Source organism: Hylobates moloch, unplaced genomic scaffold, assembly GCF_009828535.3.
Source record: "Hylobates moloch isolate HMO894 unplaced genomic scaffold, HMol_V3 SCAFFOLD_12, whole genome shotgun sequence".
Taxonomy (NCBI): Eukaryota; Metazoa; Chordata; class Mammalia; order Primates; family Hylobatidae; genus Hylobates; species Hylobates moloch.
In genome coordinates, this window is record NW_026652287.1 from 68,251,687 (window position 1) to 68,279,524 (window position 27,838).

Consider the following 27,838-nt stretch of genomic DNA (forward strand, 5'->3'; position numbering starts at 1 on the left):
CAACTGACATTATTTAAAAGCTCAGCCTTACTGGTAAGATTGGGTTCTCATTTCCAAAAAAATTCAGAATTTCAGTTGCCTATCACAGCAGCTTGCATTATTTTAAAAGGCACGCCAATAAAAACAGGATGATTTCCCGGGGGCTGTGTCATAATTTTTTAAACCCCATGTGAAAAATCTCCTTTTCTACCCAGAATCCCAGAAAAATTTAACAAGGGGGTGGAAATGGGCAGCCCCAGGAAATCTGCTCAGGATTCAAATGGATTTTGTGTTTATTGCTTGCCACATCCTTCACCCAGCTTCCCCCAGATGCCATTATTCTTCAGATAGCAGCAAGAACATTGCAGAAACAGTAACTCCCCTTAACATACTCAAGATATGTTTGGAACTGGACCTGGGACTAAGGTCCACAATGTAATAAGTTCTCTGTCATCTCTGTCCACATTTACCACTCAGACTTTCCTTACAACTCCCAACTTCCAGGAGAGTGCAAATTCCTTGAAGAAAGAGACTGTATATTTTCATCTTTGAATCCAGTATCTACCATGGCATCTCATCTAAAGAAGTGCATCCATTATTAATTAAGTAAATACTTTTGTCACATCATGAGATGCTACCATAACTGCTTTATTTTTTAAATTTCTTCCATTCACACATTTTTATTAAAGACCTGCCTATACAAAAAACAGTGCTAGGTATGAGGGAGCCACCAAGGTGGATTCTCCATGAACTCCCATCCTCAGTTCTGTCCCAGTTCTTCCTAGACAGTAAATATGGCTCATTCTGGGTAGCAGCCCCAATATAAAAAGAGGGCAGCCCAGAGTCATATTCTGAGAAGCAGAGATAGGTCACTAAATCCTAGAATGAATAAAGTTAATGTGTATCAGGGATAAGTCAACACTAGTAATCTGGTTGTGAGTCAAGAAAGTCATCAAAACTAGTCAGTCAATAACAAGCATCAGAACCCAAGACTAAATTCCAAATGAAAGCAAGCAGGGCTGTCAAAAAAAAAAAAAAAAGCAAGAAGAAAAAGGGAAAATAAGAAAAATGCTTGGACTGATGTCTGCTGTTTCAAAACATGAGTGGATCTCTTGGAAGAATCCAAGCCTTATTTCCCTGAGAGCAAGATCACTGGTAATGGCACAACCTATCAATTGAGATGAGAACTATTTACAAAAAAACTATAGCAGAAGTCAGCTGACTGGGAGCGCTGAGTGAAGTTCACTGAAATTTTATGAAATTCAGAAAAAGAAAGAAGTCGTTTCAGTTGGGAGTGGCTGAAAGGGTGTTTGAACTAGGACATGAAATACACAAAGGGATTTATTTATTTATTTATTTATTTATTTATTTATTTATTTATTTGAGCAGAGGAATGCCTAGTATTATAAGTTCCTTTGGAAAGAAACAGTGTGAACATGGAGGGATCAAAAGCTCAAATGCCCTTAGAGGGCAAGGATTAATACAAACACACTGGGTGGGTAGATGCCGGACAATTGTGGCTAATATGCTTATATTGTCACCAGTCTTAAAGTGTGCCTAATCACATAGCCTGTTAATACACTGTGCTATAAACACAGAGTGCAATAAAAGGATGACGCAAAATGCCTCCCAGAGCCATATGCTGCCTTGAGCAGCCAGTTTCAGATCCCTGGTGTGTACCAAGAAAACTTGTGGCTAATATTGATAACTCAAGTGGCTAATATTGATAAATTAAGCTGATGTGGGTTCTGGCTATTTTTTAACTTCTGGTAGTTACATTTCCATAAATACCTTACATCCCTCAAATCATCCTCACACAAGGAAAATCCACATTTGTTCCTAGAATGCCTCTGCTTTGGTTTACAGCCAACTCAAGAAAACTGTGGCCATTTCTTTATGAATGACCGTATCACCCACTGGATCACAGTCATCCTCCATCTTGGACAGCAAACCTGCCTCGTTAGGGTCCTTTGATAAGCAGGAAAATCTGACCTCAAAGGGTAAATAGTGCCCACTAAAAAGATGTTCAAAACATGGGTCCTGAACACAGTTCCAAAGAGGAGCCCCCAAAGTGTCCTAAATAACAGAATAGCCGTTAGAATAAATGCATAATACTGTAGGAGTACCAATTGAAAAGATAATTCTCTGCTTCACTGAATGTATATTTATTATATCACTTTCATGAGTATCTTTTTTTTTTTTTTTTTTTTTTGAGACAGAGTCTCGCTCTGTCGCCAGGCTGGAGTGCAGTGGCACCATCTCGGCTCACTGCAATCTCTGCCTCCCAGGTTCAAGTGATTCTCCTGCCTCAGCCTCCAGAGTAGCTGGGACTACAGGCGTGGGTCCCCATGCCCAGCTAATTTTTTGCATTTTAATAGAGACGGGGTTTCACCATGTTGGCCAGGATGGTCTCGATCTCCTGACCTCGTGATCCACCCGCCTTGGCCTCCCAAAGTGCTGGGATTACAGGCATGAGCCACCATGCCCAGCCACTTTCATAAGTAACTTATACAGAAAGTATAAGAGTTGCTATTAATTACAAAGAGATTGGGTTTCAAAACTCTAATTCACTCTGATTCTGCATGGCCTTGGGGAAGTTATTAGTCCTCTCTAGGCTTCCGATTTTGTCATCACTAAAATGGAACAATAATCATACCTAACTACAGAGGGTTGTCATGGGCAAAAATACAGTAATCTAAATAGAATGTCTAGCACAAAGACAGCTGTAGAGGCACTCTGGAAGTGGCAGCTACTGATTTATTATTTATGAAATAACAAATAATAAATGCATGTGTAATACTCTGAATAATGTTAAAGTTTATCATGAGCCTTCAGGAGCTTTCAGAAATGGTTGAAGAAAGTGAGAAAAGTGAAGGAAATGCAACAATCTGACAATATGTCCAAAAAATACATAGGCATGAGGAATTGAGTTAATCCCACACACATCCAGAGGTTGGACCATTAAGTGGATATTTTAGGGAGGTCACTCTTGTATAATGTACAGGAGAATATTCAAACAATTGATCTGCCCAAAAATATAATTGACTGCCCCAATTTCCAAATGCCAGCATGGCGGTCATTTTCCTTAAAGTTTAAGTCCTCTCCCACCCAAAGAATCCTAGCTGCCCTCTCTGATGGCCCAGTGTAGCCCATGAGCAAACTCAGCTCACCAACTCCTGTGCAGAATCTTAGCTTGCTTCGAGTCTTCAGTGACACTGCTTTTTATCTGCTTTCCTCCTATGGGGAAAAAACAACAACTAATTGTTGTTACTAACCTATTTGGTTGACACTGAAACACACATTTTTTTTTTTACATTTTAATGTCTCTTAGATGACAGTGTGCATTGTAATCCACAGTTATCCCTGCCTGTGCAGTCCTGAACTTGGTCACAACCACTAATGATGGTATCACTTCACTTGAACTGTGTGCATGGTTGTTACAACAGGTATTTAATTGCTACTTAAAAGGTCTTCAGAAAGATTATGATTTGGCATTAAAACAAATGTTAATATGTTCATAGAAAGATACAAAACAGCAGTGGAGCACAAATTTGATGTTAGAAAAGTAAATATTTGTTTTTGGAGAAATGACCAAAATTACATATTTACTTGAAAAGCAAAAATCAAGTGCTAAATCTTAAGAAAGAATTGCCTCATAGTTTAATCAGTAGCACTTTTTCCTTTATTCGTGGTAAACAAAGTAGTGGTGCAATTTCCAGTGTACAACATCTTACATTGGTTGAAATATGTTATTTAATGATCTCAGTGATTGGCATAATTTCTTAGGATCCTAAATCCTAAAATCGATGCAGCTGTGCATAAAAGTACGTGTATCTATTTTTATATAATCATACTATAAAAACTGAAATTCAATGTATTTTTTCCAGAATAGAGCCAGAGGATGTAGATAAGAAACAGTAATAAATAGATTAGATTAATATGTTTGATGCAATGATACCATGGTTTTGTCTCTCCAGAAAGGACAGGCCCCACTACATTGGACAATGGTAAGCCTGGTAACCAACAGGATGGTAACCCTGTTTACCATCATGATGAGAAGAGGTTAGAGAAGGAATGAGGAGTGTTGTAAATGGACTGGAGAGGAAGGAAAGGAGACCTGGAAGCTGGACAAGCGGAAGGGTATGCGGAGGAGAAGCACACGAACATTCCCTGACAGCCTCTGCCTGAGTGTCCTGGCCCTCAGTTAGCTGACTTGTACTCCGCAGGTTTGCATGTGTCATCATTAACATAGCCATTCATCAAATACTTATTGAGTATTCCAGGCTGTACTAGGGCCACAGATGCATTAATAAACAAAACGCACAAAATTCTTAATTTCATAAAATGTTCTAGTGGGGTGGGGGAACAGGCAGACAATAAATAAACATAATAGATGTAAGTTATATGCCTTAAGTATGTTATAGCCAGTTGGAAAATAATAGTTGTTTTGAAAAAATAGACTACAGTAAGAGAGGTAGAGGTGCTGAGATAGGAGATGATTGTAAATAGATGGTCATACAAGGCCTCAATGCAAAGGGAACATTTAAGTAACATAATGAATAGAGTAAGGGGAGTGAGCAATGGAGTTACCTGTTTAAGCCAAATGCAACTCTCACTGCAATAGGCTAAGGGAAACAGCATGCTCAGCAGGTTCGCTGTAGCTAGAAAGGTTGTGTGGGTTGTTCTAGAACAACGGAGGAGGACGGGGAGGATGTCAGGCCAGGGAAGAAACAGATGAAGATCATGCAGAGCCTTTTAGGCTGTTGGTAGGACTTTAGCTCCTACTCGTGCTATGTGGGAATTTTGAGAAGAGGAGTTCTATCATCTGACTTATATTCTTTAAAAAAGAAAATAGGACTCAAACGTCCATTAATGAATGGATGCAGAAACCAGTTGTGGTAGATATAGATAGATAGATTAGATAGATAGATAGATAGATGATAGATAGATAGATAGATAGATAGATAGATAGATGATAGATAGATAGATAGATAGAGATAGATATATATATAGATATAGATATATATACACACATATATATATGAAGATTATTCAACCATTTTTTAAATGAAGTACTGATACAGGCTATAACATGGATAAATCCTGAAAACAGCATACTAAGTGAAGAACACTAGCCTCAACAAGTCACGTATTGTGTGATTCCACTTATATGAAATATCCAGAATAAATGAGTACACAGATAACAGAAAGATGGTTGCCCAGGGCTGGGAGGAGTGCAGAATGGGGAGTAACTGCTTAATGGTATGTGGTTTTCTTTGAGGGTAATGAAAATATTTTGGAACTAGATAAAGGTGATAGTTGCACAACATTATGAACGTACTAAATACCAATGAATTGTTCACTTTTAAATGGTTAATTTTATATTATGTGAATTTCACCTCAACTGTTAAAAAAGGAGGAGGAGAGAAGGAAGGGAAGGAGGGAGGGAAGAAGGAAGGAAAGAGAGAGCAAGAAAGCCAGCAAGCAAGCAACCAAAGAAAAGAAGAGCCCCACCACAGACGCAGCAGTAGAGAGAGAAGCCACATCTGAGTCATATCTCCACCAAGTCTTATCTGGTACTTCCCTTCTTCTATAATCCAGAATACTTTTTCAACTGTGTTGTCAATGTAAGCTTTTTAGTAGCTCTAGAAAAACATGCTTAAGAAGCAGAGACTCATACCTCATCCAGCTTTTAAAACATATTTAGATCCAATTAAATGCCTTTTTAAGAGGTGAAATCATGACCTAATCACTTGTTTGTTGAACCAGAAATTAGTGGAATTAAGAGACACCTTGAATATCATGAGTGACAACTTAATATTCCACAGGCAGTTGGGGGGAGACAATTTTTGTTTCCTAAAATACAGGCATAACCAAAGATTTCCTATTACATTTGAGAATGTTGTTAGTTCTTAAAGCAGCTGGCATTGCTCCATTTTAGAGGAAGAATCTGAACTGCAGGGAAGTCTCATCACACGCCCAGTAGCACACAGCTCAAAAGTGGCAGAGGATTCCAATCCATGTTCGTGGAACTCCAAAGCCCACGTGTTTCCCACTGTCTGTGCAGCCTCCCACCACATTAGAGCAGTTCCCAAGGAATGTCTGAGGCTGTGGCAGGCACTATAGAAAATAAGAGATGGGACAGTAACCTAAAAGAAAGGAAGAAATGGGAATAGGAAATACCTAAGGAATAGTAAAACTTAAATGTTTATGGTATTTTAAAGCTCTTGAATATATATTATAACAATATCTAACTTTATATAGTACTTCCCAAAGCCACCTCTTTACTTGATCTTCCAATACTGCTATAAGAAGTAGAGGGGATCTTGTTTTCTCCAGTTTATAGGTGGGAAAGCTGATACTGACAGAGGTTATGTGACCTGCCTGAAGGCACAAAGCCAGGAAGTAGCAAACCTGGGCCTTGACCCATGTCTTTGAACAACAAACCCAGTGGTATTCCCATAGTACCATCTTGCCTCTGGATTAATAAATGAGCATTACACATGTATCATTCCAAAATATCCTTATAGGCAGTGTGAGAATAAACCTACCTTTGAGGAAAATTTTGTATGCTCCAATAGCTGTTATTGCAATATAGCAATACTCTTCATAGCTTTATAGGTTTGGGGTTATTTTAGCATTTTCAGATTTGACAAACTGGCATTATACATATTGGCTACTCATTCTCTGACAATGAAAAGTATATCATCTACATAATCTGCAAAGAATATGGTACCCTAACTATATTTCAAAAATAAGTCAGAAGCAGATTGCCCATCATCGCCCCCACCAAAGGTGATGGAAAATAGCTTCTCTGCTGTTTTCATCTTCACTCTTAGTCCAGCAAAAGAAAAAGGAGAAAAGAACGCACAGTGCACAAATCCTCTCAAGTTTTATCAAAGCACAGGTGACATCAAAATAACCTTTCCATTTCATTTTCTAAGTACATCGACAAGAAGTTTCACAGTAATAACATAAGAATTGAGGTGATGTTTAGAAGTCACAATTGTGAGAGCTCTAGAAATAGATGTATCTTTTCTGTCAAAACACATTAATTGTTGCTTCAGCTCTTCGACCTGTGTCCCTGAGGCAGTCAACATGAGCATGTGAATAGACTCTGCTTGGGCTGAGCAATGAATTTGAGCCTGAACTTTCAGGGCACCAGGAACGCTATTTCTCCCTTAAGGATCCCCCTCCAACCCAGAGTAAAAGCCAATATCCTTTCTGCGGCCTAAGGACCTATCATATCTTGCCTATGCTCTTTACCCCTAATCCTCCTTGCCCCCCAACCTCTATTCCTATTCCTCCCCCTGGTTCACCTAGTCCAGCACAATAGGCTCTTCACTCTTTCTCAAACCCATGGAGCAGGCCTGTGTCTCAGAGCCTTTGCCCTTGCTGTTCCGTCTGTCTGAAATGCTTTTCTGTATAGCTAGCCCTTTCAACTCTTGCAAGTCTTTGCTGAAATATCACCTTCCCAGCAAGGTTTTTCCTGGATGCCTATTATAGGCCAAAGGAGGCGTGGGGGTCATGTGTTGTCCTCCATGCCCTCAAATTCTTATGTTGAGGTCCTAACCCTTGGCATCTCAGAAGGTGACTGTGACTAGATTTGAAGATAGGATCTTTAAAGAGGTGACAAAGTTAAAAATGATGGGAGTCCTTATAAGAAGAGATGAGGGCACAGGTAGAGAGGGAAGACCAACTGAAGACAAAAGGAGGGGCCATCTACATGCCAAGGAGAGAGGACTCAGCAGGAACCAACCCTGCCAACGCTGTGATGTCAGACTTCTAGCCTCCAGAACTGTGAGAGGACAGCTTTCTGTTATTTAAGCCACCCAGTGTGTGGGGCTTTGTGGTGGCAGCCCTAGCAAACTAATACAGTGCCCTAATTAGGGTTCACCCCACTTCCACTCCCTCTATCTCTTTTTTCTGTTTTATTTTTTCCAAAGCCCTTATCATTATCTAACATATGATATATTTCATTTGTGCATTTTGTTTGCTATTTATCTCCCTTTGCTAAAATCTAAGCCCTATCAGAGCAAGGATTTTTTCCTGCTTGTTCATTGCTGTCACCCCAGTTCCAAACAGTGACTGGTCCATGGTATGTGCCCAGTAAATACCATCGGGTTACTGGAGACACCTCCCTACCATCACCACAGAATGTCCTGTGGGACGAAACAGACTATAGGGCTGTTGGGGCCATGAGGAGGAGGAAGAAGAAATGTGGGGATATTTGGCATAAAACGATGAGCTCTGCTTTCAGAATACTTCGCTGGAAGCTTCTTCTTGATCCTCTTCTGAGATTGGGCAGCCACAAGCAGCTCTTTATCTCCTAATTTTGCCTTAGACATCTACAGAGCCCACAGTGGGCATCCCCTCCCCTGCCTTCATCATTGTTTCCTGTCTCTCCTCTGCATTTCAAACCAAAGCAGAGGGTAGGAGGGCAGATGAGCTGAGCGTCTGGGCTAGATAGGAGCCTCTAGTGCAGCCCTGCGTTGGCTGATGCCGATGACTTTTTTTTTCTCTCTCTCTGTATCTTTTCTCTCATCACTTCCTACACACCATCTGTTCCCTTTACTGCAGTTACATATGTCTGTGTTTCTTTGTATTACAGGCCTAGGTGCTCTCTGATGGTGGGAATCCACTAATAAGAGGTGTCCAGTTCTTCTAGCAAACTTGTCAGTGCTCATGTCTTCCATGGGTTGTGCCCTGAATCAATGCATTTATTAATTCTTTCAAAATGCAAAATAAAAATTATGTGTTGAGCCTCTACCAGGTGCCAAGAGATATCTTGTCTATGCCTTACCCCCATCCCTCGCCCCCCCCAACAAAGTCTTACCCTCATGGAGCTTAGATTCATACAGAAAATTGGCTCAGCCCAGGTTCCCCAGAAAATAGAGCGTAAGGATCAGTTTGTGTGCTGAAGCTCTATTAGGGAAGAGTGAGAGTGATGGAAAAAAGAAATTAGGTCAACCAGGATGGGGAGCAAGTTCACGGCAATGCATAAGTGATCTAGCCAGTGCTTTATGAAGAGAGACAGCTAGCCTTTTGGCCATGTAGGACATCTCCACAAAGGCTATGCAGAAGCATGCCTTGGATCAGACCAGGGCAAGGAGAGAGGGGAATGAAAGTTGGATGCCAGCTTCCTCGCCTGCTCTAGGAGGAGTTAACTTCTTCAACCTCAGACGGTACCTGGTCTCTTTAGCAGCCAAGGGGAAAGTAAATTCCACAACCTGTTCCATGGCACTTTATCTGAGTCCAGAGTGGAAGAAAGAGCCAGAGATGATCACTGCAGTGGCAATAGTGGAGCAAGACAGACCAAGAGAATCTGAATTGGTTCCCATGATGATACAGAGATTTATTGTCTATTGTAATAAAAAAAACTTACTGTTATCAAAAATGGCTAACAGCAATGTAGGTTCATCAATCTAACAAACATATCACTCTGGTGGGAGACGTTGATCATGGGGGAGTCTATGCATCCATGGGGCAGAGGGTATTTATGGGAAATCTCTGTACCTTCTGTTACGTTTTGCTGTAAACCTAACACTTCCCTATTTTTAAAATGGCTAACAAGATAAAATGCTACGATAGTCATGATTTTATTTTATTGTTCTGCAATAACAACTGTGGTTGATATGGAAATTTAATGCAATTTTTGTTAACTCTGGGTCACACCCAGTGCTGAATACATCTGCCATCTGCCACTCATAACAGATCTTAATAGTTGCCCACAAAACCAATGTCTTTTAATCTTGGTCACGGAATTTTGTTTGGGTGTCAGTGTGTCTAGTGCCAGGAGATGAACTGTGGATGATCTAAGCCCGAAGTCAGCAAACGATGACCCAAATCTGGCCCGAAGCTGGTTTTTGTAAGGCTTATGAGCTAAGAAGTGTATTTACACTTTTAAGGGGCTGAGAAGAAGGAGAAGGAGGAAGGAAGATAAGGCAGGAGGAGAAGGAGTAGGAAGAGAAGAAGGGGTAGGAGAAAAGAAGAGGAGAAGAAGGAAGACGAGAAAGACAAGGAGGGGAAGAAGAAGAAACATAAAACAGAGACCATATATGGCCCACAAAGCCTAAAATATTTACTATTTTTCCCTTTACAAAAAAATTTTGTCCATTCCTAATCTAAGCCAATGATTAGAATCAACATATGAGACATATCTGACCAAACAGATTATGAGGGGATTTCTGCCTATAGGGCAGGTCCATTTGGAGGGAGGGCAAATCAGCATCTCCCTGGGCTCCCCGCCTGGGGAGAGGGAGAGGAGCTTGGTGGCGGTGCACCTTATTTTTCACTTCTGAACATCATTAAAATTCAATTTAAACAATTATTCTTCCAGCCAAGATGGAAGTGATTTAATTTCTCCATGAGGATAGGTGTACTTCTCATTTTAAGGACAAGGAATTTTCCATTCAAAGGTTCTGGGGCAGTGAAGAGCAGATCTCATGCACTCTGTAGACAAGCCCCATTAGAACAACCTTCTGAAGATGAAAGCCTAGAGAGTTTGGCAAAACCAGGGGAAGAAAGCTCAAGATGATTCTACCATGGCTTTAAACCACAAGGCTCCTAGCAGCCTTCACACGTCAGCAATTATCAACAAAAGCAATCCAACTAGGCTGTAGTTGGGTCTCCTACAGTTTGAGTGTTCCCTTTGAGGGAACACCTCTTGCCTGGCTGTGTCAGAAACAACTTAATTGCTGTGTATTTAGTTTTTTGAATGGATTTTATTCCATACCATCAGTGGCACCAGCTTTCCTATCGTTCTTGTGAGCACCTGGTGGTGGGAAGTTTTCGTGAGTATTAGCTGCCCAAACTCACCAAAGAGAAAGTGAAAGTACACAGCGTTGATGGAATTGTCTTCTCAGCCTGTAGCAGGTTAGGGGCTGAGGCCCACTATGAGCCCAAATCCTGTTAGTCCACTAAGCTCCCTTTGCATAAGTCCCATCAAGAACTGAGTTTCCAGGGACTAGAAATAGAAAACTGAAGAGAATTAACGTTACCAGCTACTGGCCATTTCCCACTGCGTTGCCCACACAAGCTGCGCTCCAGCCACACGGACCTGTGGCCCTCGCCTGAGCACTGTGTCCACTTTCACATCCCCAACTCTTTACTCATCTGAGTCCTTGGGTCCAGAAAGCCATTCAATCCTTTGTGCATCCATCTCAAGCATTTACTGAGCACCTATAAAGCGCCAGGCATTTTCAGGCTATCGGGGCTTAAATGTAGGCAACAGTTTCTGTCCTTAAAAATTCTCAAGATAGACACATGATGAGGGATTAAACTACAGTGTGGTAAATACTAAGAGAGGTGTAAATTATACCTTGAGAGCCCTGAAGATGCAGCAATTAACTTTGGCTGGATTGCAAAGGGTAAGAATAAAGGGAAATTTCACAGTGTTGTCATTTGAACCCATTTAAATCGTTCTTGTCCTCCAAAAGATTAGCTTAAATGCAACCTTCGGTGCCTTCCCAGTGATGATTGTCAACTTGTTGGTGCCTCACCTGTAGCACATGTCAGTCCACTTGTGCCCTAGGCTGTTGCATGCCTGTCTTCCTCGCAAGGCAACTGCAGACTCCTTCAGGGCAGCATCCAAATAAAATCCGACCTTGTGTTTTCAAAGCCCATCTGGCAGGATCTTGTATCCCTATGATCTAAAAAATCGTTTAGGAACCAAATTGAATTGAAATTTCTAAGGATTTCACTGAGACAAGCAGCAATGTAAGAGTTCTAAAATTCCTGGGCAGTTACTGTGCTTAAAAATAGCATCTGCAGCGATGGCAAGATGAAAATGTCACAGATGGAAGAACAGCTCACAAAAGCACCTCACAGCATGTGAATTTCAAAAAGAAACAGTGCCTACTGGTAAGGACTCAGCTGGTCAATTTCTAGGTGCTATAGAGATTAAGCTGCACACACATGGCTAACATAAGATTCAAGATGCAGAGAATGAACCCAGATGGTGAAGTCCCATAGAAACAATGAAGGGACTGTGACTAATAGAAACACATTGGGTCACCCTGAATGTTTTCAGTAGCTGTAACAAGAAAGGAGGAGGAAGATGGGCCACACACAAGAGAATCAGCCAAAATGCAACGTTAAGAGGAGTCAGAATTATTCCAGTGAAAGAATCTCTCATCCTGTAGCTTGCATAGTAGCCCAAATTAAACAAAGATTCCTATGAATGCCCCTGGATGCTGCAGAGAGGGAAGAGCTGACACAGAAAGGAACAAGGGCAGTCCTGGGACTGAGGGGGAGAAGGGAATTCTAGGCTTCTGTAGGGGATAGTGCACATTGGCCTCTACTTCTTTGTGGAGAAAACTGTTGGAGAAACAGGAAAACAAAATATAGAACAACATTTAAATTTTAGAAATCAAAATACTATTGTTTCCAAGTTTGTTTTGTTACAGAATCAAAAATTTACGCATGACTCAGACATACCCAAAATTGGTTTTATTTATTGTCCATAAATGATTTCACCGAAATTCCTAGACTCCATCCTGCTGCTGGGTGGGGATTGAAGAGGGGGTGGGAAATGGAAGGGGGAAGAAGAGTAAATAGGGCAAAGTCCCAGGAGAAAATGGATGATATGTTCAAACTGGGGAATGGATAAGAGTTTAATAATAGATTGATTTTTTAAGGCATCGTGTTAATGTGTTTGTGCTGCTATAACAAAATACCACAGACTAGATAATTTATAAAGAACAGACATTTATTTCTCACAGTTCTGGAGGCTGGGAAGTCCAAGATCAGGGTGCCAGCAGGTTTGGTGTCTGGTCAGAGCTGGCTTTCTCTGCTTCCAAGATGGTGCCTTGTTGTTCATTCTCCAGAGGAGACAAGTGCTGTGTTCTCACAGGGTGAAGGTGGAATGGAAAAAAGAGGGCCTTTTAACTGTGTGGAGCTTCTTTTAAAAGGGCCTGAATCCCATTCACGAGGGAGAACCCTTCATGACTTAATCACCTCCTAAAGGTCCCACATCTTAATACTATTGCATTGGAGATAAAGTTTCAACATGAATCTTGGAGGGAACACAAACATTCAAACCATAACAGGTGTGGAAAGAGCTCAAGGAAATCAACAAGAAATAGTGCAATTCCCTGAGACTAGCAACAGCTAGCTGGCTGTTGAGGTCAGGGTTGAAAGCAGTTTTCAGAACTAAGAAAGATATCTATATTGAGAAGGGCTGTCTGCAAGAGCTGAGGCTTTTGGTAGAAGTACATAGCCAACCAGCATGGCAGCCTGGCAGGAGAGCTCCAAGGGAGTAGATACTCTGACCTTATCCTCCCCACCCCCCAGCCCACCCTTCGATCTCCTGGTACTTCTTCCATTAGCCAAATGCAATCAAAAGCCAGAGAGCATGCATGTATATGAACCAATCCATATACGTCAGCCTCTTTGGGCACCAAGTAGAGTGGAAAAGTACAGAACATGGATCTGGAGGGCCAGATGGACACCTTGCATCCCTTGTGTCTTCAGCATCCACTCTTATCTTTATCCAGGTGAACAATGTGTATTGGCAGCATAGGAAACATATAGAATCTCATCAGCTACCATCTCATTATAGGATGATGTCATTGTGGTCATATTCCCACCTGAAAACAAAAATATTAGCCACCACAAGTACTCTTCAAATAAAAGGAAGGAAAGGAGGGGAGAAGACAAACAATGAACAGAAATCCTATCTGCTACAGTTCCTGCTTTTATAACAATTCACAAGACCCAAGTTAACAAGTGTGGATTCTTTCTTCCACCACCGCTTTATTTTTCCCTTACCCTCTGCCTGTACCACTGTAGAATGGAATCCTTTGCCTGGTAAAGTGACTTAAACCCTCATTCCCATAGAAACAGAATGCTTAATGATTCTGTTTCTTCTGAGTTGATGCAATTTTCCAGTGAAAATACTCCTGAACAAGGGGCTATTTCAAGAAAATCCAGTGAATCTCTTTGGCTCAGGCAGAAGATAAATTCACGGAGGCTGTGTTTGCCTCTGAGACAAGAGGACTTCAGCCTTCAACCCTTGGTATTACTTCATGCTCCTCATCTAAGTGTCTTCACTCAAATCTTAAAAACTTCCTTTCAGAAAAAATCACCTGTCTTCCTTCAATTCCTATATGGAGCACTTTCTGCTAGTGAATAATATAGTATAAATGAAGAACCAGAAGAAACACTGAAGAATTACTTTTCCTGTTAGTGAATATGATCCATACATAACTCCTATTTCCCAGGCAACCCATGCTGAGTGTCACAGTAAGAGTCACATGCCAGATTTCTCTGGATGTGCTCCCTTCCACTCCAATGCAATCATTGCTTCTTTCCTAGACTCTTGTCCTGGTCTTGCTTCTATCCTTACTCCTCCTAGATTTACGCTGCATTATCAACCATAGTGATCTTTACAAAACATGAGTCATACCAAGCCTTCCTCATGCTTGAAACCCTCTGGTGGCTTTTCCTCAGCCTTAGAACAAAATCCAAAGTCCTGCTCTAGCTTGCAAAGATGCACATACCTGGTCCTAGTCAAATCTTGGGCTCATCTTAAGCTTTGCCCTTCACCCAGGCTACTCCAGTCCCAACCTTCTTGCTACTTCTTGAATACACCAAACTTGCCTCATCTCAAGGTGATGTCCCCAGATATTCACATGGCCCATGTCCCCACCTCATTCAGATATCTGCCCTCCAAGAGGCCTTCCCTGATCTCCTTACCTAAATTAACCCCCATTAAGTTCTACCCCCCCGCCCTACTTTGTTTTTCTTCATAGCAGATATCCATGCTTGTTATTATGCTATATGTCCTCTGTTATATTTACATTAAAATGCAAGTTCTATGAGGACATGGGCTCTGTATGTATGATGTTTACCACCACATCCCATGGCATCAGGTTAACGCCCAATAAGTACATACTGAAAATTAAATAAGTGGCCAAAGTAAATAAATAACTAATTTCATGTGTGCTAAGTACAACAAAGAAAAATGAAGTGGGGTGAGGGGAGGGTATGGAGGGTGGTGAAGAGGTTGTGTTTGATAGGGTGGCCAGTATAGATCTTTCTGAGGCAGTAACATTTGAGCAGGACCTGAATGAAGGGAGGGAATGATCATGAAATATTAGTGGGAAGATTGTTCTGGGCTTAGGAAAACAGCCAGTGCAAAGACTTCTAGTCAGGAGCTAGACTGGTGCATGTGAGGACCAGCCAGTAGGCCTTGTGACTGCAGCAGAGAGCTCAAGGGAAGGGTGATAGCAGATGAGATTGCAGAGGTGGGGTGATGATACGAACTTTCAGTTTCATTCTCACTGTGAAGGGAAGCCCTTAGGGGAAGCCAGGATGTGCCCAATCTACTGTTTTTAATTTGTAAGTTTACTTTGGCTCCTGAGTTAAAAACAGACAGTAGGAGGAAGTTCAATACTATGGTAATTTAGAGGAGAGATGATAGAGGCATGGATGGGCTTTAGCCAGAATGAGAAGTGAACAGATTCAGCCATTATTTTGAAGTTTGAGCAAACAGGACTCCTGACGCATTCAATGTGCAGGGTTAGGGAAGGAAAAAACCAAGGTTGACTCTAGCTACTTCTGAAATATATCTGAACATAAAGTCTCTCAGTTTCTTACCTTCCAATTTTAGGGGTAAATATTCTTCCACTTATGGCTCAGTTTCCAGAAGACTGGCCAAAAACAAATATGATATCAACTTTTGCTCTAGTCATTTCACGGAGACTCATTTGGAAAAGGAAAGACTCCTTAACCGCAGCTAATCACAGAAAAAAAAATTATAATTCTATCATCCCTGAAAGGGAACATCAGTGCCTCTCAGCATTTGGAACCTGCCATAGGTGAGCAGCAACTATCTGAGGCCCGTGGCACAGGTGGTAAAAGAACTTACCAAGACAGTTGTAGGTAAAGAAAGGCAGATTTATTAGAGAAAGTATGATAATATGTTGCAAGAGTGCAATGGGCAAGTTAGTAAAAGAGGGGCTAACTGCCGGGAAGCAAAGGCTTGCTGGGGATTTTGTAGACTGGAATGTGGGCCGAAGAGTGCTGCCTGCAGTACTGATAACGCCAAGGCTGCAGGGAGCTAACTCGCCGGTGTCTGGTAATAAGCTGGGCGCAGGAGGGCTATATGTCCTGGACCATGAACAAAAGCAGACTTTATAGCTTATCTACTTGCTTTTTTTGTTTTCCCTCAGTCCCACCAGCCTAACTCCTTTTCCCTAATTAGGACTCCACATTTCCCCCCTAACAGAGGTAGAATGACAAATCTTTGGCATGTGGGTGAAGGTCTCATCTTCCAACTGCTTCCTGCTGACCAGAAGTGGAGAGTTGGCCCTACCTAGGATTGCTGCTCAGTTAGGAGGTTCCATGGGTCTAAATCCCTAAGTTGGGACTTAAATTGGGCAAGGCTGCTGTGAGACTATGGGGGAACTGCATTTGCAGCCTAAAATTTTGTTCTGCTGCATCCAAAGGAGAGTCATGGAGTTCTTTTAGAAGCTGATATCCCTCGCTGCAGTAACATTTTGGTTTGAATTTATTGTGTTCTAGAAGACACAACATGAGATATTGCAGTAAAAATATGTGGTACAAGTAAACAAACTAATATGAACATTATTATAGGGAGGAGAAGTTGGGCAACCCATGGCCAAACCCAGCTGGAGAAGTTTTGAATAGTTGTGCCAAAAAAAAAATCTTGAGGAACTCTTTTTTGAAGGCCCTCTGACACTTTGATATTCTCTTTTATCTTTTTTAAACTTTCTTCTACTTGACCTGAAGTATTGATGTAAAAGCAATAGGTTTCATTTAACAGCGGACAAGTGCCTCCTACCTTGGTGATAAGCACATCTAAAGCGTGTTGATTCTGCAGGACAACCCCTGACAATGAAATTAGGGCCTGTTGCTGGGCCTCAAGGGCTGTGACTTTAGGTTTCCAAGATTGCTGGACTAAGATGGTGAGTGTATTAGTCTGTTTTCCTGCTTCTGATAAAGACATACCTGAAACTGGGCAATTAACAAAAGAAAGCGGTTTATTGGACTCACAGTTCCATGTGCCTGTGGAGGCCTCATAACCATGGCAGAAGGTGAAAGGCACGCCTCACATGGCAGCAGACAAGAGAAGAGAGCTTTTGCAGGGAAACTCCCCTTTTTAAAACCATCAGATCTTGTGAGACTTAGTCTACTATCATGAGAACAGCCCCCATGATTCAATTACCTCCCACTGGGTCCCTCCCACAACATGTGGGAATTCAAGATGAGATTTTGTTGGGGACATAGCCAAACCATATCGGTGAGATTACAAATGCTGTGCTTGAGCATGGGTATACCTGCAAACCAAGAGTCCAGTGGCTATAGAATATTCTAGACCATTTCTCTCCATAATGGGATTATCAGTGGCAAGGATGCCAAATGGTGGGAGGTTAAGTTCCACTTTTGTTTTCTTTCTTCCGATGACCTTTAGAGGGCTCCACTTAGGAAGAACACCAAATTTGGAACTTGGCCAGAGGTTATGAAGTTCGAGGAGTTATATATATGCACTCCAGGTGTCGCTGCAGCTGTAGTGCAGGTGCCCATCCACTTAATAGGCAAGGCTAGAAACATGTTGGATACACATAAAAAGAACCAAATTCTTTTTAATGAAACTCCCAAGGAGGGACTTCGTAACCAGGCATAGGTGTGATTAGTTTGGATTCCAGTATAATTTGCATAAATAGGGGCATTTCACGGCCCCTGGGGATTAAATGTGAACGGGCAATGACCGGAAAAGTAGTTATCCATACATGAGGGAGCAAAAGTTTCACTTGTTGTGTTGTGTAAATATGGGGCCTGACAGATAAGAGTTCTAAATATTAATTGGTTAAAGGAAAATTGAGGAAAAGCCGTATTAGTGAGGTTAAGAAGTTTCAACCCCTATTCCTATATATCCCATCCCAGTTGCTAAACTATTTATAAGCATAAAGGAATCGTTTTAAATTTTGCTGGCATTAATTTTGTTGTTTTTCCACCACAGAGAAAACCTGTGGAGGTCCACGGTGAACTCATCAGTCATCATACAGCTCCCATTCCTGGTGTGTCTCTTTATAGTTGAGGGTGTAATTACAATGGGCTTGTGTTAAAGCCCCTAGGAAAGGGCCAGGCCCTTCCGAGTTTCTGAAGGCTCACTTTACAGGCCATTTCTGGTGCCTTCCCTATTCACTGGGTTACAGTGGATGATTGCCATGAGAGATCAATTGGCCTAGGTCCCCCTGTATTTTTGGTGTGCATGTACATAGTGTAGTCAAATTCAGAGTATCTAGTATTGGGCTTGTGTGTTAGTCATTTCTTCTATAGAGAGTGGGATGGCTAGGAATGTAATGTTATTCTCGAGTGCCGGCCTATGTGGGCATGTCCAGCAGTTAGTACGATGTGTTATGTTAGTAACCTGAGATATTACTGGGTAGAGCAGGTGCCTGGTTGCAGCCATTGAGGCAATAGTTAGCCATGATAGATACCAAAAAAAACAGAGCCATATTTAAGGAAAATGATAATATATGGTAAACTTAGAAAAGAAGAAGGGCTGCAAAGAGTATGAGAAAAACAGTTCAACAAATACCTAGTATCTTAGCACATCAATGTTGTGGTTTAGGGGTAAATAACATTACTAGGACAAGTATAAAGAAATTTCAGCCCTGACACCTGTAAACCCAGCACTTTGGAAGGCGGAGTCGGGCCGATCACTTGAGGCCAGGAGTTCAAGACCAGCCTGGCCAACATGGTGAAACCTTGTTTCTATTAAAAATACAAAAATTAGCCGGGCATGGTGGCAAGTGACTGTAGTCCCAGCTACTCAGGAGGCTGAGGTGGGAGAATCGCTTGAACCCAGGAGGTGGAAGCTGCAGTGAGCCAAGATTGTGCCACTGTACTCCAGGCTGGGTGACAGAGCAAGACTCCATCTCAAAAAAGAAAAAGAAAAAGAAAAAAAGAAACATAATCTGGGTAGTAGTTTTGGAGGTCTCCCTGCAAATAGCAATTTTGTTCTATTTCCCTTATAAAAGCATTAACATTAAGAGCGTGAAGCTGCTCGAGGGAGACAGATGGATAATTACTGAGAGCTTGCAGTAAAATTGAATAAAAAGAGCCGCTTTACGAGTAATATTTAAAAGAGGTGTTGAATTTATATTCATTAACTTTTAAGGAGGTTAAAAATTCTAGGCTGCTTGGTTTAACAAAACCTCTTTTACCTTTTTTCTTTAAATGAGTTTTCAATGTTTATATTCTAGTTAGACCATAAATAATGAGTCTTATCTCAGCACTAGCAGCTTAGTAACAGCAGATTTAAAGCAGGCAGAAAAAAGAGGGGGAAGACAGAGAGCTTTAGGAGACTCTACTTAACTCTGTAGTGCAGATTGACCATTTGAGCTCTGAAGTTTTCTTGTTGTAATTTGCCCATTAGTTTAAAATATGCACAGAAACAGGCCATAATATGTAACCAGCTGGAGATTTAAAGAGAATGACAAAATCAGGGGTTAGGACATTAGAAATTGTCTTTCCCTTTTAAGGCTGGACCCCTGGAATGAGCAGAAAAAGAGAAAAAGAAAAGCAAAGAACGGAGAGGAAAAGGTTCAGTTTTACAGGAGGGCTTGTGAGACTTCCAGCCACTGCACAGCCTGTGGAGCAGGGGCAGCACCTCTACCACTTTCATTTGTCTCCCATCAGGGAAAGCCTTAGCATCCCAGACCTACACCGTGTGAGATGAATTTCTCCCACTTCCACCAGTCACCAGTTAAGGTGACCTGTTCCAGCCAGAGCAGAGAGCCCCTTCAGCTTAAGGCCGTTAGGAGTTGGGATTTTGCTCCAGGGGCCCTTCGGCTCTCAGGGCAATCCCGTTTCCAGTGGCAGAGCTTGTGGCAGAGGGGGCAAGCCATATGGGGCTTTTTTCCTTTTATTTCATTGGGTCAGTTTGCCTTTCTTCTTGCCTGCTCTTCTGCTCCAGTGGTGGTTATCTGGAGGACAGTGCTTAGGGCAATTTGGAGGGGGCTGGGGGCTTGTAAAGCAGCCAACCGTTAAGCCTGCCTCTTGTCTCTGTCTTTTTCTTTCTTCTTAGCTTTGTTTTCTTTATTCTGCTTTTGGTTATAAAGACTAAGGAGGCTAATTTGAGGATTTCCTGCATAGGAGCCATGCTGTATTACACAAGAAAATTAGAAGCTTCTTTCTGAGAGTCTGAGGGTTAAGTTTGTTCCAATGCTTTAGAATGCAGCCTAGAGGTGAGTCTGAAAGAATAGATGGGGTTGTCCCATGGTGGGACTGGAAAACACACCACTCAGGGCCTCATGAACTGCATTTGTAGAGTCCCAAGTACTCACCACTACATCACGGAACCTCACACTGAACTGCATTTTCTCCTGGGGCATCCCACCAAGATGAAAAGCGGCCCACTTGCATCCACCGAGGGACTTGGGTGCACTTTCTAAAGGGGCATCCCACCTATTAGTAAAGACCTCTCAGCCACTTGGAGGCCTTAAGTTGGATGGTTAGTCCAGGTACTCACTTAAAGCTGGGTGATCAGCCCAGATATGAGGAAAAAGGTAAAGGAAGAACTCCGCCTGGCGCCAGCCCAGGGAAGGGGCAGGGAAGGGAAGACTCACTGTTCTGAGGCTGAGTTCACCTTATTCAGCAACATCGGAACAGAATGGCTGGCTGACTCCGTGGGGGAATTCAGAATGAGAAAGAGAGGGTCTGAGGCACCCAAAAACGTGTGTGAATTCACTCTGAATGAGCCTCCGCTACCAGTCACGCCACACTTAGGGATTAGGGACTTCCGACCAGAGAAGAGAGGGAAAAGCCTTCTTCCCTAATGGGAGAGGCAGCTAACCCTGTTCACCCTCTGACCTTTAGGCAACACCAGAGAACAGCCCTGGCCAGTTACCATCAATTGCCAGAGAGATACTAGAAGCTGGCTGCTGAAAGACTGAAAAGAGAAAATAAACTTAGGTGCCTCACCTGAATGGGCATGGCAGTCAGATGCTTCCACGGGGACACCTTTCAGCCCACCAGAGTGTAACTCTGGCCAGAGACCTACAACTCTCTCCATGCTTAGATGCTATCCACTGAGGGTTCCAAGTTGGGAAAGAGACAGAGGCGAGAGGGTTCCCTATGAGGAGAAAGAGCCCCCATGCAGAGAGAGTTCCCCATAAGGAGAGAGAGCTCCCCATACAGGCCACCCAAATGTTGTGGGTGAGTGACAAATATCTAAGGCTGGCGGCACAGGTGGTAAAAGAATTTACCAAGACAGTTGTGGGTAAAGAAAGACAGATTTACTAGAGAAAGTATGAAAATATGTTGCAAGAGTGCAACAGGCAAGGTAGCAAAAGAGGGGCTGACTGCCAGGAAAAGACAAAGGTTTGCTGGGAATTTATTCTATGTGCTCCCCTCTCACCACTAGGCTGGACCTAATCCTGCAGGAACTTGGCCAACAACTGGCAAGTGACCTGCAATGCTGGTTCCTGATTTCTTGGAGAAGAAAATACCTTAGCAGCTGATGACTGACTTCCGATCATTGACTTTGACCTTGTATGAAAAGACCTACACAATCTTTCAAAGCCCTTCCCCCAGGAACGGCTCTTCATTGCTGGCATCCTTTGTCCATTCTTCTTGGTAGAACAAATCCAACCTTTATCTCTACGTCTTCTCTGTCTTCTCTGTAGCATTGTACAAATTTTGAAGATGAACCCCTTTCCCTCTCTATGTGTGTGTCATAATGTCTTGCCCATCTTCCACCTATGAGACTTCCCTATCAGGGCTAAACTTACTAGTAGGAATGACTCCCCAAACACAGCTTTGCTGTTCCTTTAGTGTCTTACTTTCAGGGAAACTGGAGAGTGCACCTTTTAGTGAGCCTGAACTAGAACTAAAACCGTTTATCTATAGCAATAGAGGCTACATGTATTTCTCTCCAGCAACATCACTACTTTCTTTTATCCATAAATGACTAATGATAAGTTCTTTTCAATTTCTCACCTTTTTTCTTTTCAAAGGTACATGCTGAGTCAACATAATAAATCAGTATAGGCACTATAGCAGAGAGCCTTGAAATCAGATAGACCTGGCTCAATAAGGGTCAACTACTTATAGTTATAACATGTTTCTTAACATGTCTCTAATGCAGCTTTCTCATTTGTAAAATTGGAATAATACTAATAGCTACCTCATTTTCTTAGAGTCAAGAATAAAGTTATGGGAATGGTAACATGACAATGATGATGATTATATTAAAGGAGAAAAATCACAAAACCGCAAGACTTAGGATATCCAAGTGTTTATTGAGGTCAGATAAACATGTTATAGCTCTATAATTATTGTCATAAATATCAATATTAGCCTTATACTCAAGTAGCAATATCAAATAATGTTTCTATAAATAAATCCGTATTAATAAAATGATATAAATAAAATGCAGTCTTATAATAATAATAAATACATTTATAAATATAAAGTACTGATTATGGAAACATGAAGTTATTTAGGGTTTTTTTCCCCTAAAGGAATGGAAAGTAATCTTTTTTACGGAAAAAGACAATTGTTTAAAAAATAAGCTGTTTTCTGTGTATAGAACACCAGTTACAATAAAAATGTTATCAATAAATATCTATGCTTAGAAAGTCTACCTTCTGGTTTTATAAACAAAAGTGGCACTGGTTTCCTTTGTAACTAAGGCAGGGGTTCATTTGGAATCCACCCATCATGATGGAGTTTGGCTTCCCATCTTCCTTTTGGTTAAAAAAAAAATTGCTTTTGGGCATCTAATTGTTATTTCTAGCAGGGAAAGGGGGTTGGTTATTCATTTTTCAGCTTTGCTCTGGTCAAATGCAGGCATTTCTCAGAGACATAAACAGCAAATCCAGTTCTCCAATTGCTTTGATCTCTCCACTCTCTCCAAGCTGTGAAAATAAGAATGCAAAAGTATTTGAGCATTTATGCCATGTTTTCTAAAGTGAACAAATTAGAAATTGCAAGATTAGGTTGATGGAGACAGAAACCAAATTTTAAGCATTTGTAAAATATTCATAGTAATATCCCTTTAGTATTGTATGATTTGCCAAAGAGCTTAAAATGACGGCTCTCTGGACTGAGAGGCCACCAGCAGGCATCAATTTCAGATGCACCTCACACTAATGAAGCTGTTTAAAAGCTGGGCAGAGACTTGACCACCCCTTCTTAACCAGAGCAAGCAGACTGAAGTGAGGCTGGGATCTGGGGGATCCCGAGTGCCACCCGTTATGCGGCCACACATGGCCCAGGACAGCTTTGAATGCACCCTAACAGAAATTCATAAACTTTCTTAAAACATTATGGGATTTATGCATGGACTTTTTTAGCTCATCAGCTATTGTTAGTGTTAGTGGATTTTATGTGTGTCCCAAGACAATTCTTTCAAGGTGGCCCAGGGAAGCCAAATGATTGGACACTCCTGATTTAAAACATCTCAGCTCAAATGACTTTGAACCATGTATTCAACAATACATTAAGGCTTTTTCTGTTTCCACCTTTTTGACAAATAGTAAAAGAAAAGTTTTCACTTTTGTGGGAAAAATACCAAATAAGTCTTTTCCACTTGCTTTAGTTAATAGAAAACCAGATACAGGTCCTAACATTCATTCTTTCTCCCTCCAAGTCAAATGCAGATGAGGATCCCAAACTTAATCGAAGAGGAGACCCAAATTCAAGTGAAAAGCATTCCCTACTGAAATTCCTCTAATCTATCATATTTGCATTATTTCAAGAAAAACCTTGTCACCATTGTCCTCTATATAATACATGGTTCTTTCTTTTCCTGCTTTCTTTCACACTTTCACCTTTCTTTTGACATAAAGCCAAAAAGATATTCTTTTCTATCTCAAAGACTCCAAGACTATAAAGAATTTTAAAGTTTATCGTCCCCTACTGTCTGTCATGCATTTTACTACCAGCCTGCGTTCTGCTTTTAACCCCAGGAGAGGGAATTAATGCCTCCCAAGACCACCCTATTTCAGACAGCTCTGGCAGTTTCTCCTCCTGTTGATCTTTCTCTGAACAACATTCCTCTCCCTCCTGTGCTTTCTGAAGCTGCCAGCAAAAAAGCATAATCACTCTTCCACATGGCAACCCATTGCAAATATTAAATTGATTCTTTCAAAATGGATTAAAGGCCTTGAAAATCATACAGATCACCATGAGATTTTCCTCTCTCACACTTCACTTTTCTAAAGACAACAAGCAAGCTGAAATCAGTAAGTTTTTAAGCAAGACGTGTAAAGCACGCCTTGTCTGTGACATGCTAACATTCAGCCCTCCATGTCTAGATGATAGTTCTATAACAAGAGAACTGGGCTTCACAATTTAAAACTACAAAGCCTTCAATTATCAAAGGAAGAAACAGTCACATTCATTAAATGATGCTCAGGAAGAAATGCTTTTTTAAAAGTCAAGAGGGAAAAGGGGGGAATTAAGGTTAAGCTTGTTACTGAAAATTCCATCAACTGGAGCCTTCATGTTTCTGAGTATTTAGTTGTACCTGCTTGCAAGAGCATCACTTTCACTGCTCCTAATCATTCCTCTGGTTTTGGGGTGAGTCACTATTGTTAGTCTAAGCCTTCCATTGTTCTTTTCACCAAATAGGCCACATGATGGTATCATTCACTATAGAAATGTACACCAGCCCACCATGGATAAATGCTCCCTAGGGATTTGTTGAGGGAGTGAAGGAAGAAACTAGAATGGAAGGTCTTGATGGGAGAGAGGAAGAAAAAAAGGCTTACCAATTCAGACTTCCATTTAACTATAATAAATCTCTTACTGATATTTTTACTGTATTTGAACCTGTATAAAAGAGATCAGGGGTTGTCTGCTCTTGCTTTTAAACTAAAATCAATAGCTGATAGATATTATGATAATTAAAAATAAGTATTTATTACTCCAGAAATTAGCCCTATATGCAAGTCCAGCTCTTTTCTTGTTGTTCTGAGTTCATTCTTCCAAGTTTCAAAGCAATGCATTAATGCCTTCAAAAATGACTTCAAATAAATTTTTCTGTTTTTAAACAAGTGTTTCTTCAGATTACATGAGTCAATAGGAATCTGAAATTTCCCTAAGAATTAATAATACCAAAACTAATCTGTATCACCACCGGGAAAAGTGCTGGCTTGGGATTCAGGAGACCTGCATTCTAGCCCTATCTCTGCCACTGGCCATCCCCAGAACATGAGTTTATGTGACTAGACAAGCTAAGGTCCCAACCAGTTCTAGAATTCTGCAATTTGCAAAATTTGGAAACTGACATCTAGATATATAGATATATCTACATACACAGATACCAAAGTAATCACCCTGGTGGTAGGAGAATCAAGTGAAAAATCACAAAGTGGTGGGAAGAAAGAAAGGAAAGAAAAATAGCATTTGTCTCTCCTATTGCATGACTCAGCATTGACAGTTATCAGTCCTACCTTTTTCACTGTGTCCTTCAGCTTTTGCACATTGCTCTGGATATGCAGGTCATCACCTTCAATATGCTATAAAACAAAAACAAGAATAACTGTCTTAATGTCGTGCTGAAACTTTATGAACCTCCACACCCATGGAGGTACGGTTCAATTCACCTGGAATTAAAGCTCTTAGTAATTTTGCCCACAATGACCTAGATTTCAACAGTGACCTAGATTTCCTGAGCTCTTGAATTCCCTTGGACACCAGAATCCAGTCACTTCCCTTACAAGAGACCTCTCTTCATCTTTGGGAAATCCTACTGAGGTTTGCATTTGTGGAAAGAGCGGAGTGGTTTATGCAAATTCTGTAAGGAATAAAACCTCAATCGTACCTCCAGAAAATTGCATGCTTAGAACAAGAAATGTACACAAAACATCTCATGTGAAAATTAAGCCCTCTTCAGTAAGTCCTAGGGCCTTTTACGGGGCCCACTCCACTCAAACTTTTTTTCATAGTTTCAAATGTTCAGCGGCATCAAGTTCACACACCTCCGATTTTGTGGCTTCCCATGACATCAACAGGGCAACAGTCTGCTGACCCACCACCGACATTCAGCCTTCCCATTTCCCACTTTCTCTTCTACTTTCTTTCCATGCCATCCCCTCCCCTCAACAACTTAGACTCAATGGATCCATTTCCACATCTAGATGTTTTTCCCAACACCTTTCTCATCTTACACAACCTGAGTTGCCCTTTTTCCGGAGACAAACCAATGCGGCTTCTATACACTTAAGCTCCAGACCCCATTCACCACTATAAACTCAAGATGTGACTCAATCAAAGCAAAAACAAACACTCTATGATCCCAAATGACTCCTGATAATACTGCTGCCAAGACACTTCTTCCTGCTAGCTTAGGGGTAGTGGGGAGGAGAGAGAGTTGGGGTAAGGGGGTCTCTGTGGAAGAAGGAGGGAAGGAGGGGTAGGTGGGCATAGGCTGAGAGCTGAACTTACACATGTGCTTAGCCTGTTGCTGAGCCTGGCCAGGAAGGGCACCACCTCCTGCATATAAGGCTGGAACCTATCAGATTGAGGGAACAGCACTTCTTCAAGGGTGAAGTTCAGCACCTGCTTCATCAGATAGCAGCGCTCACTCATCTGCAGGTGGAAGGGAAACAGCAAGGGTCATAAGGGATAAGATCTAAACCATCATCACCACCACTCCAAGTACCCATGGATGGCACAAGGCCCTGTTCATCACAACTGTAGCTTACACTGACTCCGCGGAACAGTTTCTCCCCAATGAGACGAACGTCTGTGTTGTTATCAGCCAAGCTAGCCTGGAAGAGAAGAAAAGACTAAGTGTCTGGACATTGAGCAAATAGAAAAAAAAATCTATACATAGACATGTGCCCCATTCCCTCTCCCCAGAGCAACCCCATAAAGACTAAAAGCAGAATTCAGATGCGTGCATGAGTTTAGAAAAACGCACAGAGGCATAAAGGAAAAAAAAATCATCAGATGGGTTACTGAATGGCCGCTCTTTGGGAAAAATTCATCATATGTACCATAAAGGCCAAAATGGAAGGAAGAAGTTCAAGTAAAAAAAAAAAAAAAAGCCTGATTCCCAAAGAGTCTCGGAAAAAACAGATAATTTATCTACTCTCAGGGATAAACAGTGGGTTCCTAAAGCTCTTAGAGATGCTCTGAAGAAAGTTTAAGAATTATTTGGGTTCCAAGTAGATCCAACGAGAAAGAGCAGGATTGAGATGCATACCTCCTTAGCCAGCATGAAGGTGCGGTTGGTGATATAGGGCTGCTGGAAGTTGGACTTGTCAAGCCTGCAGTGGGAGCTGATGGGCGCAGCTGCTCCTCCCTGTACCAAGAGGGCCAAGAGAAGGAGGCAGCTGGTGGCCAGAGTCCCCATAAGGAAAGAGCTCACAGATTTCTGCAGGGCGGCCATTGCAGACAACTCTAACGCAAGCAACTGGTGACTCGGGAAGGAGAACCTGGTCGAAGACAACGTGAAGGAACAAAATTAGTCAAGAAGTATTTCATCAAACTAACCAATTGTACCAAGTTTGCCGAAACGCTTACCTGTTCTGAAGATTCTGCTTGTGAAGGGGAAGGTAGAAGCTGCTGCTTTTATAGCCCCCAGGATACTGACTTTTTTTAATTGTGAAAAATATGACATCAGCAATTATCTAATTTCCAGTACTGTCTTCTGAGAACGACCTAACCACCGCAGGAGCCCACAAAACACCACCTCTATCCTTCCCACCTTGAGATGCAAGTGTTTCCCTAAAACGTCACTATTAGAGCCCAGAGGGTATTTTACAGACAAATCCCAGAAATTTTCTAAACCCTACATATTTTTCAAAGAAAACAATTGTTTTGTCTTAGTAGAGTTCAGATTTAGTATAAAATGTTTTGATCTCCTATAGTG

General features: G+C 41.5%; 1 protein-coding gene across 1 annotated transcript; it reads right to left on the reverse strand.

The window, feature by feature from the left end:
* Window positions 1-22,233: 22,233 nt before the first annotated feature.
* IL22 (interleukin 22) lies at window positions 22,234-27,511 on the reverse strand. Its single transcript, XM_032171655.2, has 6 exons — window positions 27,490-27,511; window positions 27,170-27,401; window positions 26,667-26,732; window positions 26,407-26,550; window positions 25,413-25,478; window positions 22,234-22,871 (listed from the first exon to the last, which is right to left on the reverse strand). The coding sequence occupies exons 2-6, from the start codon at window positions 27,353-27,355 to the stop codon at window positions 22,794-22,796; spliced, it is 540 nt and encodes a 179-aa protein (XP_032027546.1). The 5' UTR covers window positions 27,356-27,401; window positions 27,490-27,511; the 3' UTR covers window positions 22,234-22,793.
* Window positions 27,512-27,838: the final 327 nt, after the last annotated feature.